The following is a 14,117-nucleotide window of genomic DNA, read 5'->3' as shown; positions in this document are numbered from 1 at the left end:
CCTGCGCTTGCCTGCGGAGCCTGCTGATCCCATCCTTCCTTCCTAGCCTGACCTCAGACCTGCTGCATTGCTGTGGATCTTGCTGGCCAGCACGGTGCTAGGTCTGATGCTGGTCACCTCCACTGGGCCTGACCCTGACTCACAGGCTGACTTCCCAGCTTGACCTCAGGCTTGCCTTGTCTCCATGACTTTGGCTAGTGACCTGGGGTCCTGGTTGGATTTGGCTGCAGTCTCTGGGTCTGCCCTGCTTGCCCCACAGCAGGGCGGTGAGGTGGGTGCTGCCCATGCCCCGTTGGCCGTGGTGACCCTGCTGCTCCCTGATGAGCTGCTTGACCCAGTTCAGTACATGTGTGCTGGGGGCCAGGCAGGGCAGGAAGGTGCTGTCAGCATAGCAGGGGAGGCGGGAGTGCAGAGCTCTGGTGCGACCTGGTTGACTTTGAGATGGCAGTGGAGCTGCACCGTCAGTCACCACAGCGGGCCGATGGGTGCTGGGGCACGACTAAGCTTGGAGAGCTCTCGAGAAAGGGCTGGGAACAGCAGTGGCTGCCGTTGCAGCTATGGATCAAACCACTAATGGTGACGCTGCTGAGCAGGTACCAACTATTGCTGCTATGTTGAGGGATACCTCCAAGGTCAGGCAAGACTACACAAGACTAGATATTCATTTTTCAGCACAGGCAAGGCAAAATAAGGAACTACTGCAAATCCTGCAGTCTGTGTCAAAACAAAATATGAACGCTGAGGTTTCCAGAGTTTCTGTCCACTCTGTCCTCATCATCAAGAACCATCCTGTTTAGTTGGAAAGGATGGTGTGAGCCCACCTCTACATCCAATTTACGAGTGAGAGAGATTAGTGTTTATTACAGTTAACTTTGGCAGCAGGTATCTGAAAGGTTTTTTTCTCTACCATAGAAATAACTAAGCCGACTGAGAGCTGACATGGCAGAACAGAAGGAAGCGTCTCCAGAAAGGCCTCCTGTTACACAGCAAGAGTGAGCAGCAGCTCCAACAAGCCCCAGTGAGCTTGTCACAAGCATCTTCTGTCTCCCAAGGGCTATGAACAGATGTGGCACTGGGTGTCACAGCTATGCCAGGGCTCAGAAATATGGTGATGTTGAAGAACCATGGGTGTAGGGGGAAATCAGTGAGTCAGGGAAAAGAGGAGACTTCTTTCTTTTCCTTGCCAAGAGATTGGGATTTAAATGGACATTTTTGTAATGACTCTGTGGTCTAGGATTAGTTTTGCATTTAAGAGGAGATTCAGTCTTTTTGTGTTGTCTGGAGAGCAGGAAGGATACTGCTCAGAAAAATAGTACTGCCTCATAGTTCACTGATCATTTATGACCAAAAGTTATAATCAGTGATGAATGAAGGTGGGCCCATTAGAATTGTTATATCTACCATATCCATCTACCAAACTTGAGTCTCTGTCAGATCATTTCTCCCACTGACTTCAGCAACAGTGTAATGCAGCCCCCTCAGCCCCCAGCAGAATCAGGTCTTGTTGAACCTTTATGTGGAGGATGTGTGAATGTGTCCACATTTGTGGAGAGGTTTAATGCCCATCTTCTCCTGTTATTTTTAACTGAATCTTTCCTTGAACAGGTTATGGGAGATGAAATTACCACAGAGAAAGTCACAGGGAAGTAAGAGCCTTCTTTGTAAATGGGTGCCATTGTTACAGCTCCACTGAGTAGGCATTATGGTGCATAACAATTGTGTTATTCTATACATCGAACAACTGCTAGCAGCTGCAGGCAGAAGAGCAGGCCATGTTCACTGCAACTAAATCTCTCCTGATGTTTAAATTGATTCACATCCCCATCCCACAGCCCAGGAAAATTAAACCACTCTCTACAGGCACCCTTAAGAGCATGACTTTCCTATTCACAAGCACCCTGGGGAGGAACTACAAATGCTTAAAGGAAAGCCGGTGAGATACACTCCATGTCTTGTTCTCCTCTTGCCAAATGCAGCCTGACACATGGATGAGCAAAAGCAACCGTCCAAACGTCCCTGCAGTTTCTCAATAGGTCCCTGTGGAGCTACACTCTCTTGCTAAGGTACCGTGAATTACACCATTTTTTAAGGAGGTGGGATGTCACTGTGGAGCACTCAGTGATGTCTGTCTTTGTGGTCTAACCTCTGTCCCCATATCTTCAGTCACTTCCCCTCACCTTGGAAGGAGCAGTGCTCTAGTAATGAGTCTAGTAATCTGCTCTAGTAATGAATCTCTTTCCTGCTTTGTTTCCAGGAGGCTTTTGAATGTATTTTCCAAGGGAATGGAGGTACGTCAGGCTAGAAAAGGGAAATGTCAAGGATTAAACATTAACAGTGGCATTAATAACAGAGAAGAATGTAAGAGACACTATCTTTCATTTGAGTAATTTAAATGACAGGAAAATAAAAGCAGAGGAGCTTTTCAGGCACACCAGTTCTTCATGTGAGAAACAAAATTATGAATCACTGTCCATTTTCCCAACCGTATTAGCTGATCTTGCAGAAAGAAGATTCAGCTGTGATAAACTCCATGACTCTCTCATTTTTCTGGTCACAAGCTACAGTGCAAGCCTACAGAGCCCATCTGGTTTCTGTGCCATGACAGGGGTGCTGTTTGCCATGTCATGGGTGCTGGGCTGCAGGTCTGGAGGCGAGACTGCAGCTTCTGGAAAGCAGCTGGGAGAAACTGGTGGATACTGGGAGAGAGGCAGAGAAACAGCTGGACTGGCACATCTAGGGCCCCTTGTGGGGTGGGACAGGGCTTCTGCCACCAGGAAGGGGCTGCTGGACTAGCAGAAAACAGCTTCTCCTGTGCACCTGGGAGGGGTGGCGTGGAGGGTTTGGCAACCCTGTGAGCGAGCAAAGTTCAGTGACACAAGAGCAAGAGAGGGCAAAAGGCCTGCCGGGCTCTTTGAGCGTAGGGTGGGAAGGAGGGGACGGGTTACAAACTGTGGCATCTGAATCTCTCTCATTCTTTGCTGCTCTAATTCAAAAGCAATCGGGCTGTAACGTGTTTTACAAATATAAAGGATTCTTAGTGTTTGGTGTGCAAAGAAACCGCAAAGAAAAGGTCGAGGCTGTTCACTTTAAAGCTTTACCAACTGTCACAAGCACTTCCTATCACCAGCCCTGTCGGGGGACGGTGGACGGTGGACGGGACTATCTGAAGGGTGTCTCCAGCAGTACTGCTCTCTCCCTTAAGAGGGAGGCCAAGCACGTTTAGTACCCTCGAGTATAATTCGAGCTACTTGAAAATTAGTTCCTCAATATTAGGTAAAACCTCTTTTTGCCTCTCTGGAGTCTGCTGCTTAGCCCATAGAAGCCCAAGCTTATCATCAGTTCAGCAGCTCCGTCTGTAAAGGGCAGAGGCTTTCAAATGAGAGTCCTGCAGTGACGGACCCAGCAGCCGAGCTGGGATATGGGGAGAGCCAGGCTGTTTCCCAAGAGCCTGTACCAGAGATATTACTGAAACATCACCATGGCCACCCGTCCCAGTGATCCACTCCATAACAGTGCTCATCCTCGTGCACACTGATGACACTGCCGTGAATGACTGTGGATTGGTTTTGATGGGATGAAAACCTGTTAAGAGGCTCTAGGCAGACAGGGGAAGGGCTTGGGGGTTTTGGTGTGCTCCTGGCCCCAGGACCCTGACTCAATTCAGACTGGGACATCTGGAGATAAATGCATGGTTACACAGTTGATACTGCTAAAAGGGCTTTGGTTTCAGTTGCCCTAACTGGTAGATCAGGTGCCATGAGCAGGGAAGGATGGAGCTCCCGCTTACTGAGAAGGGGAGGAGCCCCACGTTCACTGATTTACTAACTTCAGGCAATACATGTCTAAAGTGTTCGATAGACTGGCCTTCTTCTTGTCCTTGTTATAATCCTGTATTAACAACTTTCTTCCTACCTCATTAGTTTTATAGAGCTCACCCAAACCGATCTTGTTTATGCTCTGTCAGCTGCTTTCTTTAATCCTAAATTAAAGTCCTTCTCAAATTGACAAAAAAGTTCTGGAACAACTTGTTAAACAAGGCACTTGTATGCACATAGAGTACAGCTAGGGAATGGATGACAGCCACTCATCAGGAACAAATGCTGACAAACCAGTCCAATGTCCTGCTATGGCACAATATTTTATGCATAAAGTGAAAAGTAGCAGGTGTCATGTATGTTGACCTTAGGAAGGTTTTTAACACTGGCGGTCCTAACTCTCTCTTAAGAAGGTATGACCACATGGTGAGTGCAGAGCTGGTGAGATAATTGTGCCTCAAGTGCTAATTATCAGTGGAAGGACATATTGAAGGGATTTTTGCAGGGGTCCATTGTGACACCACATCTTTTTAATTACTTCAGATAACAGCCTGGATGATTAACACCCTTGAGTGCCCTATTAAACCTGAGAATCACTCTAGGCTGTGAAGTATAGAAAGACAACAGAATTCAACACTAGATGAACAAGGGGGAGAAATGGGCTAAACACCACGGGGCAAGATTCAACAGATACAACTTTGAGCATTACCTTTATGAACAGTGAGAAACACAAGCGAGGGAACAAGGTGGATGCAATTTTTCAAAAACAGTCCAAGGTATAACAGAGAGCAAACTGAACACTTGCAATGGAAAAGGCAGGCACCACCCTGGAGCATATGAGCGTAGCCTCCAAGACAAGGTGGAGTAATATGCCTGGCTAGGGACAGTGTACTTCAAAAATGCAACTCAACAGAAAAGAAGTCAAAGGAAATCAGTGAGGATGCTAGGGGGCACGGAAAACATGAAGAGAGGCTGAAGGAATCAAGCTGCTGTAGTCTGTAGAAGAGAAAGCTGAATCAAGGAAGGGAAGGGAAACATTACAGTCATCAGGTGCCCAAGAGGTCATTCCTAAGAAGGCCATGGCCATAGCAAACAGGATGGCATATAAAGGATTTCAGCTCAGAGAAAAAAAAACCTTAGGTTTTCAGATAATGTCAGCACAGAAGCGTGCCAGAGCAGCTTGCTGGGGGATGGTGCAATCTCCATCAGCAGAGGCCTATAGGAACAGGCTTCACAAACATGTCAGGACAGGTAGCATTGATCCTTCCGGATTTGCAGGGGGGAAGGAGGATAAACAGTATAATTTTACTTCATTGTAAGCAAACCACGTGCAGGTGGCACAGAGTAGAGGTGGAAGCCAGCTGTCAGCTTCTGCCAGCATTTGCCAGCAGGCACTCTGTTTCTGTACTACAGCCTGCAAGATGCCTGCACTCTTGATTAAGCCAGAAAGCTTACACAAGAGAGAGAAGAGAAAAGAAAGCTGCAGGACTAGCTGGGGGGGTGGGGGGGTGGAAATGCCTTTTGTGTCAGGACCTAGACCACACACCACTGCCTAGGAGTTTAACTCAGCATTTAAGGCCAGTTTGCTGGTAAGAGCAAGTGGTTTAATAAGCATCAGGTGGGTTTGGAGCACTTTGAGAGAGAACTGGAAGGAGCCTGAGGATAAGGGGAGGTGTGGAGAAACCATTCTTCACTCTTCCTTGGGAGCTGTTTTTAGCCAAAGCTTTTACTGTGGTTCCCACCTAAGTTACGTTACAGCTGTGTTGCTGTGCCTGGCTGTGTCCTGGGGCTATGGGCCAGACTCTGACCTGGGGCCTTGGTTTAACTTCAGACCTGTCTCATTGCAGTAGGGTTGTCCAGAGCCCCAGCTGAACATGGTTACTGTCATGGGACCTGCCCTTCTCTCCTTGCCCAGGTCTGGGCTCTTGCTGCTGAGGCCACCCCTCATCCACCATGTTATGCTCTGCCCCTCTGACTCCTTTCCTGCAGAGCAGCCGTCCTTGGTGCTCCCTGGCATTAGGTAGGTGAAACTGTTGGATTGGGATCCTGCTTTGTGCTAGGCAGTGAGCGTCCCATAGGGGAGGAGAGGATAAGGGCACACCTTCACCTGGACATGTGTGCTTGTCCTGCTGCAATCTCTGAGGTTTGTGGTCTTTGTACAAGTTCTGCCAGGCGCTGGCACTGATAGTTACCACCCACGGTCCCACAGAAACCACATTTGGGAAGGGCTGTTCTTGTGGGAAGCTCTGGGTACAAGTGCTTCCTGTTCTTCTCCAAGCAAAGCAGTGGAGGGGACAGACTGTATGCAGCTTTGAAGAGTCAGCAGTGCCTCTAGGGAAAGCAGGGGCCAGGGTGGGACAGCAGCCCAAGTTCAGACCCAGCCAACAGGTTACTGGGATTTTGGCCTGAGTGTGTGAGGAGGTGGTGGTGTTCTCCAAGGCAAAGGGAAGCTGCATCCCTGGCAGGGAGGAAGATGACTTTGCTGGATTAGCAGGAGTTGGGAGAATGGAGCAGGAAGAGGGAGATGGTCGGGACCAGCTCTGCTGCCCTCCCCCACTCCTGAGAAAGGCAGCTCTGAAGTGTGAGATGCTCCGTGCAGAGCAGGGTTTGGGCTGAGGGCTGGGCTCCCTCTGTGCTCCAGGGACTACTTGGATCTCAGCCTGTCTCCCTGACCCCATGTGCAACTGAGCAGGGAAACCAGAAGACTCTAGGATGGGAGATGATGCTTTCCCAAGCTTGAAGCACAAGAGGAAAGAAAAATCTTGGCCTTAGTGCAAAATGAGATAAATAAATATGAGCTGAGCTGTTGGAAAAAGAAGAAAAAATGAAGGCCAGAAAGGGAGGCAGCTCCTGCCCCAACTTTTTTCCCCTCTTGCGTTTGCACTTGCACAAAGGGTGGCAGTCAGCAGCTTCTGGAGGCAAGTCCAGTGCATGCTCAGGACCTGAGGGGTTTAATCCATCACCGCTTCCTTGGGAAGCATGGAGAACCCTGGGCAGTGGAGGGGCAGGGAGAGCCCGCCTGAGTGTGTCTGGCCTCTTTCATCAGTGGATCTTGGCTCCTAAAGGAGGTCAGTGTTATTTGTGTTCCACAGACAGGGAAGTGGGGGCTCGTAGAGGTGCAGGGACTTGCCCCAGTCAGGCAGGTGTCTGTGGAGGGCCGACCTCCCCGGGACCCGTGTCGCTGCTCCGAGCCCTGGCCCAGGCTGTCCCTGCGAGGGGCGGTCGGTTCGCTGGAGTCGGAGGCAGAATGGGAACGGCGGCTGGAAGGGGCAGCGGTGCCCGAGGGGGCAGCCAGGCCCGGGGCAGAGCGGCGGTGGCGGGAGGGGACGGTGCCCCGGGCGGAGCGGGATGCGGGGCGGGGGCGCTGCGCTGCCAGGGCCGGAGCCGCTGGCGGGGGGCGAAGTCACGGCGAAGGCGCCGAACTCGCTCAAGCGCTCGGAGCGGCTGCAGGACCCCGGGCCCCCGGGCGGGGGGCGCAGACGGCCGGGCCCGGTCGAAGGCCCGCGGGGGCAGAGCGCGGGGAGGGGCCGGGGGCGCGTCGCCGGTCCGGGGAAGCGGGAGGGAGCGGAGCGCGGCTGCCGCCAGCGGGCTGGGCACGCCGGGCACCCCGCGGCGGGCAGGGCTCCGGCTCTGGGGGCGGCGGGCGCTCCCCCCGCCCCGCCGCAGCGGCTGCCGCCGGGCGCCCCGCCTGGGAGGGGTTAAGCGGCGGCCCCAGCCCGGGGGCGGACGGGGCGGCTGCGGCGGCTGCTATACGGCGGCGGGGCTCTAGGTGTCCTGCCTGGGAGGGTCCCTGCTGCATTGCAGCCGCCGCGCTGCTCCCTCTCCGCGCACACAATGGCGACGCCCAGCCCCAGCGGCGGCTCCGGCGCCGGCGGCGGGAGCGGGCCGGGCCCGGGCGGCCCGCCGGCGCACGCCGCCGCCAGCAGCATGCAGGGTAAGCAGCCCCGCGCTAGGCCGCGGCCCGGCCGCCGCTTCCGGGCCGGGCGGCGCGCCCCGCTCTAGGCCCGGCCGGGCCCCAGCTCCGCCGTGCTCGCTGCGGGTCTCGCCCCGGCCGGGCTGTGCGGGCGCCGCGGGGCCGAGCCCCGAGCAGGGTGGGGAGCGGGGGGCGGCGGGCGGCGGCGCCGCGCCGGGCCCCTGCCCGCGGGAGCGCCTCGTCGGGGCGGGCGGCGGGCTCGGCCGGCCCCCGCAGGCCCGGGCTCCGGGTCGGCCCCGCTCCGGGCCTGCCGCGCCGCTGCCGCCTCCCGCCGCGCCCGGCGGGCTCCCGGGGAGAAGCGGGGCCGCGGCGCCGGGGGCTGCCCCGAGCCGTGCCCCGGCGGGGGCCACGCCGCCCCGGGTGGAGGGGCCGGACAAAGGCCGCCCGGGCGCCGCTCCGGCTCCTTCCAGCCGGGGACGGCAGCGCGGCCTCCCCGGGCCGGCCGGCGCCAGGCCGCGGGCGGCAGTACCCGTGGGCCCGGCCGGAGGGGCGGCCGGGGGGCCCTGCTCGTCGCTGGGCGCCTGGGCCTGGCGGGGCGGCCCCGGCCCCCACCCCGCTGCCCGGGCCCCGGCCTTTGTGCGCCGTCCTCGGGCAGGTGCTCGGTCGAGCAGCGCGGGGTGAAGTCGTGGCTCAGGTCTGCCGTGTGCCGGGGGCAGTTCGCGGTGCTGCAGCGAGGCCGGTGTGCCAGCGTCCTGCCCGGCCTGCTGGTGCCTGAGCGGGCTTGCGGAAGCGGGGGATATTTTTTGCAAAAGCCACGGCAGATGTTTTTCGAGTCTTCTCCCTCAAAGTCAGACCACTGGAAAACGCTCCCTGCTTGAGCAGCATTTTGGGCTGAGGCAGTGCTGTGCTGGGTTATTTATTTTTTAATTCAATATAGAGATGGCAACGCTGAAGAAGCAGTTTACTCTTTTGGGAGCACTCTCATCCTTTTTCAACAGAAGAAGGAAAGGTCGCACACTCTGTGAGAGAGCTGCAGGCACTCTCAGCAAATAATGTTTTCCCCAGTTCTTTGCTGTAGTCCTGTTGTGTCCTGCTAGTACAGACTGTGCTGGGACTGGTGGGGACCTGTTTGGGCAGGGAACTGATGATATAAACTAAAGAGTTTGGTATACTTGGCATAAAAAGGTGAATTTTTGCCGTTTGCAACTTCCTCTATGTGAGCTCTGGTGCCCGCTAGGTGAAGGAGTGGGCTACCTGTTGGGCCGTGGGAGGGTGGTATTAGCCATGTTTATAACAACTTTCAAAAACCTGAATCCCAAACCTTGTAAATTAAATGCCTGGATTAAAAATGTGATGTGCCACAGTGGCTCCAATAAGACAAGAAACAGCCTTGTTGCAGTGCAGTTGCAGCTCTCCATGTGTCCCCTTGTGTTTCCACCTGACCCCTGTTTTTCACATTTATGAATTGTTCCCCTGAATCCTGTGTATCCTCAGGGCTGAGAGCTGCTTTTGCACCCTGAGTGCAGCACCTGTGATGCTCTGTAAGCTTGTGATGATGTAGCAGCTGCATCTTTTCTCCAGGTGAAGGAAGGGCAGTTATTTCTGTTGGGTTAAACTGGCAATTTGGCTTAAAGTGGCAAATCAGGACAGTGGGGCCAGTTTGATGATATGCAAGTGCTTGTGTGTTAGGGTGCTTTTTTCTTAAGTGAGCAGCTGAGGTGCCCTGGGAGGAGCTGAGTGTGGCATCCTGGGCAGGCTCTGGAGGAGCAGGTTGCCGTGGCAGTGGTGGTGAGGGCAGGTTCCTCAGACCAGCAAGAAGCTCCATCCCAGGCAGACTGCCAGGGCCTCGCTGCTGCCGTGCAACTGCTCGTGCAAAGCCAGGGGAGGCTGTGGGTGTGATGGGAAGGGGCTGGATGTGTCTGCAGGTGATCTGCAGTCTGCCAGGGCAGGCCTGACAGCTCTCAGAGGTGTACCATGACATTGCCCCAAGCATGTGTCCCACTTGGCACTGTCTCCCTGCTGACGCTGAGGCAAGCTGAGCTGTGGCAAAGCAAACCCACCAAAAAGCGGTGAGTTTTCTGCAGTTTGGATGCCCAGCGTTTGCTTGTGGTGGCGTTGGGCAGGCACTGGTGCAAGGAAGGTGTTGGAATGCATTGCTGAGTAGGGAGAAAAGTAGGTAGGACTTCATCAGTGTTGACTTAATTGGCTTAAACAGTATGGTGGAGCAAGGAAGTCATTAAGCTGGAAACAAGTAATTATATTTAAAAAAAAAAAAAAAAAGAAGAAAAGTTTTGCTCAGTTAATTTTCAGCCAGAAACGCTCTCTGACCTGGCTTGTGCAACTGCTGCTGCGAGGGAGGTGGTGAGCACGGGGGGGGTGGGACAATTCCCACGAGTGCAGCCTGTGCCCGCTGCCGAGGTGCTGTGGCAGTGCTCCTCTGGACAGCCATCCATCGCGTTTGGAGGCTGTACTCAGAGGACGCGTGCTGGGGCAAGCTGGCCTGGGGTGGGAGCTCTTGCAGGAGATTTGTTTTGGTGTGAGGGCTGACGGTTTTGTATGGGGGAGTTGGCAGGAGCTGGGAGTAGGGAGAAGTCTTCATGGAAATTGAGGCCCATCACACTGATGTCTGGAGCTAGGGTGGCAGATCCAGAAGGTCTCTACAGGCCACTGTGTTCTGTTTTTAATTCAGTATCCTACAGCGTTTTTGATGTGCACAAGCTAAAGCCCCTCCAGGTGACAACACTGAGATGATGGCAAACCGAGGTGTCCCCATGCTGGGCTTACTTTTGCAGCCACGGCACTCCAGTCTTGCAATCAAGCAAGGGGTTGCTTTGGTTCTTGTCACCCTTAGTGTTCTGCGTGCCCCAGCTTCACTTGTCTTCTCTTGGCTCACTACATCAGCTGTTAATGCCCGTGAACCTGGGAGTTTGTTTCTTCCCTAAGCGTCCCCCTGCCTGGTGTTGATGGTGCCATGTTCAGGGCATGGTTGACAGCTCAAAGACAAAGAAGAGCTGGAATTCTAAGTACTGAAAATAGATCCGACTTCATAATTTTTGAAATTTTTGTTGCGTGCTAACTGAAGTCTGTCTGAATGCCAGTGACTGCTGGTGTGAAGAATTGTTGTCCTTAGTTATGTGTAATGTTAAAGTCCAGGAGCAGTCCTGCATATTTATGTCCCCAGTGTTTTGTGGAGAAAAGAGAGATTCTGTGGGAAGTTAGATATCCCACTTTGACAGTGATTTAAGAAAAAAAAAAAAAAAAGAAAAGCCACCCAAACTGTAATTGGAGGAATTTTACATTTCTTTCATTGCCAAAATTAGTAATAACCTTTACTGCTGACATTATGTAGAAAACTATGATTTGAAGAATGGTGCTGTTAAATCTAGAATTGTAACTAATTCCAAGGCATAGGAAGAATTTTGATTCTAACTGCAATCTGTGGAGTCACTTATCCTATCTCCAGTGCCAAGCAGGAGCTGGAACCCCTTTTTAACTGGCTGTTAGGAATTCAGCTCCTGCTTTCAGCATTCAGGAATACTGAAGACTGCTGGGACTTCTCAAAGTACTTGTTGCTTGGGATGCTCTGATGTCTTTCAGAAGCAAAGTGTATGCACTGCATGTGTCTTTTTGGAGTATGCATAATGGTTCAGATGTGTTGGGTGGGAATTCCTGACCTGTTCAGCTGGAATTTGGTGTTCTCTGTTCCCTTCTCATGTGTGGTCCTGTCTGGTCCCCCATTGAGGCCTTTGCCCTCTCTACCCCACTCTGGCCATAACCTTTCTGTTTAGCAAAAATCAGAGAAGGTCCATATCTGGTGAGAGAGTTCTCTGTGGATATGAGGCAAGGAACCTGGGCAGGGAGGTTGTTGGGGGTGTCTGTTGGCGTGCACCAAGAGACTAAGCAGAGTCCTGCTATCACCCGTGGATGCCATTCAGGACGTCAGTAACTTACTGGAGTTAGGAAATGAGTTTCTGGCTATGTACAAGGAAGCTCTCTACCTTTCCCTGCCTGGCAGGAAAGAACTGCTGGGAGGCTTTTTGAGAGGCCAAGGATTGTTCATGTTTGGCAGATGATGGTATTGGTGAGTGCTGCAACGGACTTTGAAAACACTGTGTCTTTGGGGTAATCATAGTTACTTCAGACAGACTGCTGTCAAAAGCAGAATATTACTTGAAACCATTTGTGGGCATCACTGTGACCAGTACGATCCTTGGTATGGGAATTTGGTAAGATGCCACGTCTCCTGTATCCTGCTTCTCTTTGTGTTGCTGCCTTTGCAAGTGCAAGGAGTGATTGGAGCAGCTCCTTTCCCTGCTGCTGAAGGTGCTCCTGGACCCAGGCCTGGCAGGAGGAGAGGAACGGGATGCTGATGCCTCGATGTTGAGATGTTGGATCTGCTGGGGTGCAGTGTGGGGACTGTCAAAAGGCTGGCAGGTAGACTTACCTCTCTGAGCAGAGGGGCACAGTGCATGCTGAAGGTAAGAGGAGCCCCAGTGAACGTGGCAGGTTGCTCAGGGAACCTCAGAGAGGGGAATTTGGGGAACAAGAAGGCAGTGGGGAGGTGGAAGCATTGTGAAGCAAAGGGAGCAGATTGCCTGCGAAGCAGTTTATGAGTGGCCAGGTAAAATGAAACATACGATGTAAATAAGAAAACAAGGGAAAGAGAAGAGAACAAGGTAAGGAGAGAGAGGAGGCTGGAGGGAAGAGTTAGTCCTTGTCCTCAGCAGGTAGTAAAATAAGGTTTTTCTGTCACTGTGTATTAATTACCTGTTCTTACTCTAATGTAGGCAGTGAGTTGTATCTTTAGCAGGTGGGAACTGACTGAATAAAATGAGGAGGTGACTGCACTTACCCTTGCCCACGGTGGAATTATAAAACCAGTGTGTGTTAACGTATGCCGCTGATGCAAGCTGACACTGGCAGAGCTGTCAGATTGATGGGTGTTTGTTCACTTAGACATGTTTGTATTTATTATGGAAGGTAAAGATAGTTGTGTGGTGAACAAACCAATGTATTACAGTTTGTTTGTGCCTACCAGTTTATTCCTGTACAGTATCTCTGCCAGAACATGGCTAAGCATATCTGCCTTGTGCCCAGGTCTTAGCGTACACCTGCGCATGTAGGACTGTATTCATAGGTAAGCATATGTGTTTGCATTTTAGCTTTCCATTTTGGTTTACTTGTAATTGTTAATATGTTTGTTTTCCTGGTAAAGGGGCAGCCCAAAAGTAGTAGTTAGTCTCATCAGATGCTGGGAGGGTTTTTCAGTTATTTTATGCTGATTTGATGGAGCTGACAGGAGTGGAAATCACACTGTTGCGTGTCAAAATGAGAGCCGTCCAGCAAGAGAAAAATGAGTTCTGTAAGGAAGAAAAAAAAAAGAAAGAAAATGTGTTCTTTCCAAGCTTAAATGTGGGAGACTCCTCAACAAAATCATTAACTGGTGTGTACACGGTGAAGCGTTACTTACAGGAGTCTTGCGGAACTACATCATGCTTTGCCTGTATCAAACATAAACACCTTGTTAGCATCGTACAGCTGGGATGCGATTGCTGCCTTTGAAGTCAGATGTCTTCTATTGGATTTAGGTTTAGATAAGGACTTGGCAGTGTTAGGTTAATGGTTGCACTCTGTGATCTTGGAGGTCTTTTCCAACCTAAACAATTCTGTGATTCTGTAAGATTTTGTGTGAGGTGACCTCAGTTTTTGCTGTCTGCTTCTCAATGAATGGAAGGAGTAGCTGCTGTAGCCTGTGGAGGCTGGAAAGAAAAACTGCATGAGAGAAGGAAGCTGCATCAGGTGTTTGTGTAGTGCTCTGCCCTGCAGGGCAGGAACTGGCAGCCAGTGTTCATCCAAGTTTCACTGGAGTGATGTTTATAAAGAAGGTACAAAAATCTGAATGGCTGTAATGCTTCTGGCATGCTCTCAGAAGCTGGAGTGTAGTGATCTGGACCAGCCTTCAAAAGGCGCTGGTTATGTTCCCAGATCTTGTGTACCTTATGTAAAATGGACTGCACTGTGTTCACCAAAGCTAGAAATGCCTCCTTAGATGTGTATGTTTTTGTTGCCGTTCTGCTCTGTGCTGAGACAGCAGCATCCCGCTCAGGGAGGTGGAAATTGTTGTGCTGCAGCAGGAGAGTAAAGAAAACCCAGCTGGTTTTGGCAGTGGAAGCTTTTCATCGTGGTTCAGGGGTTGTCATCTTGGGGCTTGGGCTCTTCCATGGATATTTTGGTCAGGGTAAATTATTACTATTGTACAGTCTGGCCTCCTGCTTTGGAGGGATGAACAAATGTTTGGGGGATTCCTGTGTTGGTCCTGGTCAGAAACCCAGTCCTTGTAAAGGCACCAGTTCAGGAGAATCTGTGTCTTTAAGTCAATTGGTCCAGTA

General features: G+C 52.0%; 1 protein-coding gene across 2 annotated transcripts in view; it reads left to right on the top strand.

The window, feature by feature from the left end:
• The first annotated feature begins 7,526 nt into the window (after positions 1-7,526).
• Positions 7,527-14,117, top strand: part of MAP2K4 (mitogen-activated protein kinase kinase 4) — a 90,188-nt gene continuing 83,597 nt past the window's right edge. Inside the window, exon 1 of one of the 2 annotated variants that reach the window (XM_055794926.1) lies at positions 7,527-7,749. In XM_055794926.1, the coding sequence (XP_055650901.1) occupies positions 7,650-7,749 (100 nt within the window). In that variant the 5' untranslated portion in view covers positions 7,527-7,649. The remainder of the gene's footprint in view (positions 7,750-14,117) is intronic. The other variant, XM_055794927.1, reaches the window with a different exon arrangement.

This window comes from Falco peregrinus, chromosome 2, assembly GCF_023634155.1.
Source record: "Falco peregrinus isolate bFalPer1 chromosome 2, bFalPer1.pri, whole genome shotgun sequence".
In the NCBI taxonomy this organism is placed as follows: Eukaryota; Metazoa; Chordata; class Aves; order Falconiformes; family Falconidae; genus Falco; species Falco peregrinus.
Note: the sequence above shows the minus strand (reverse complement) of the source record. Positions and strands in the feature narration are given on the sequence as shown.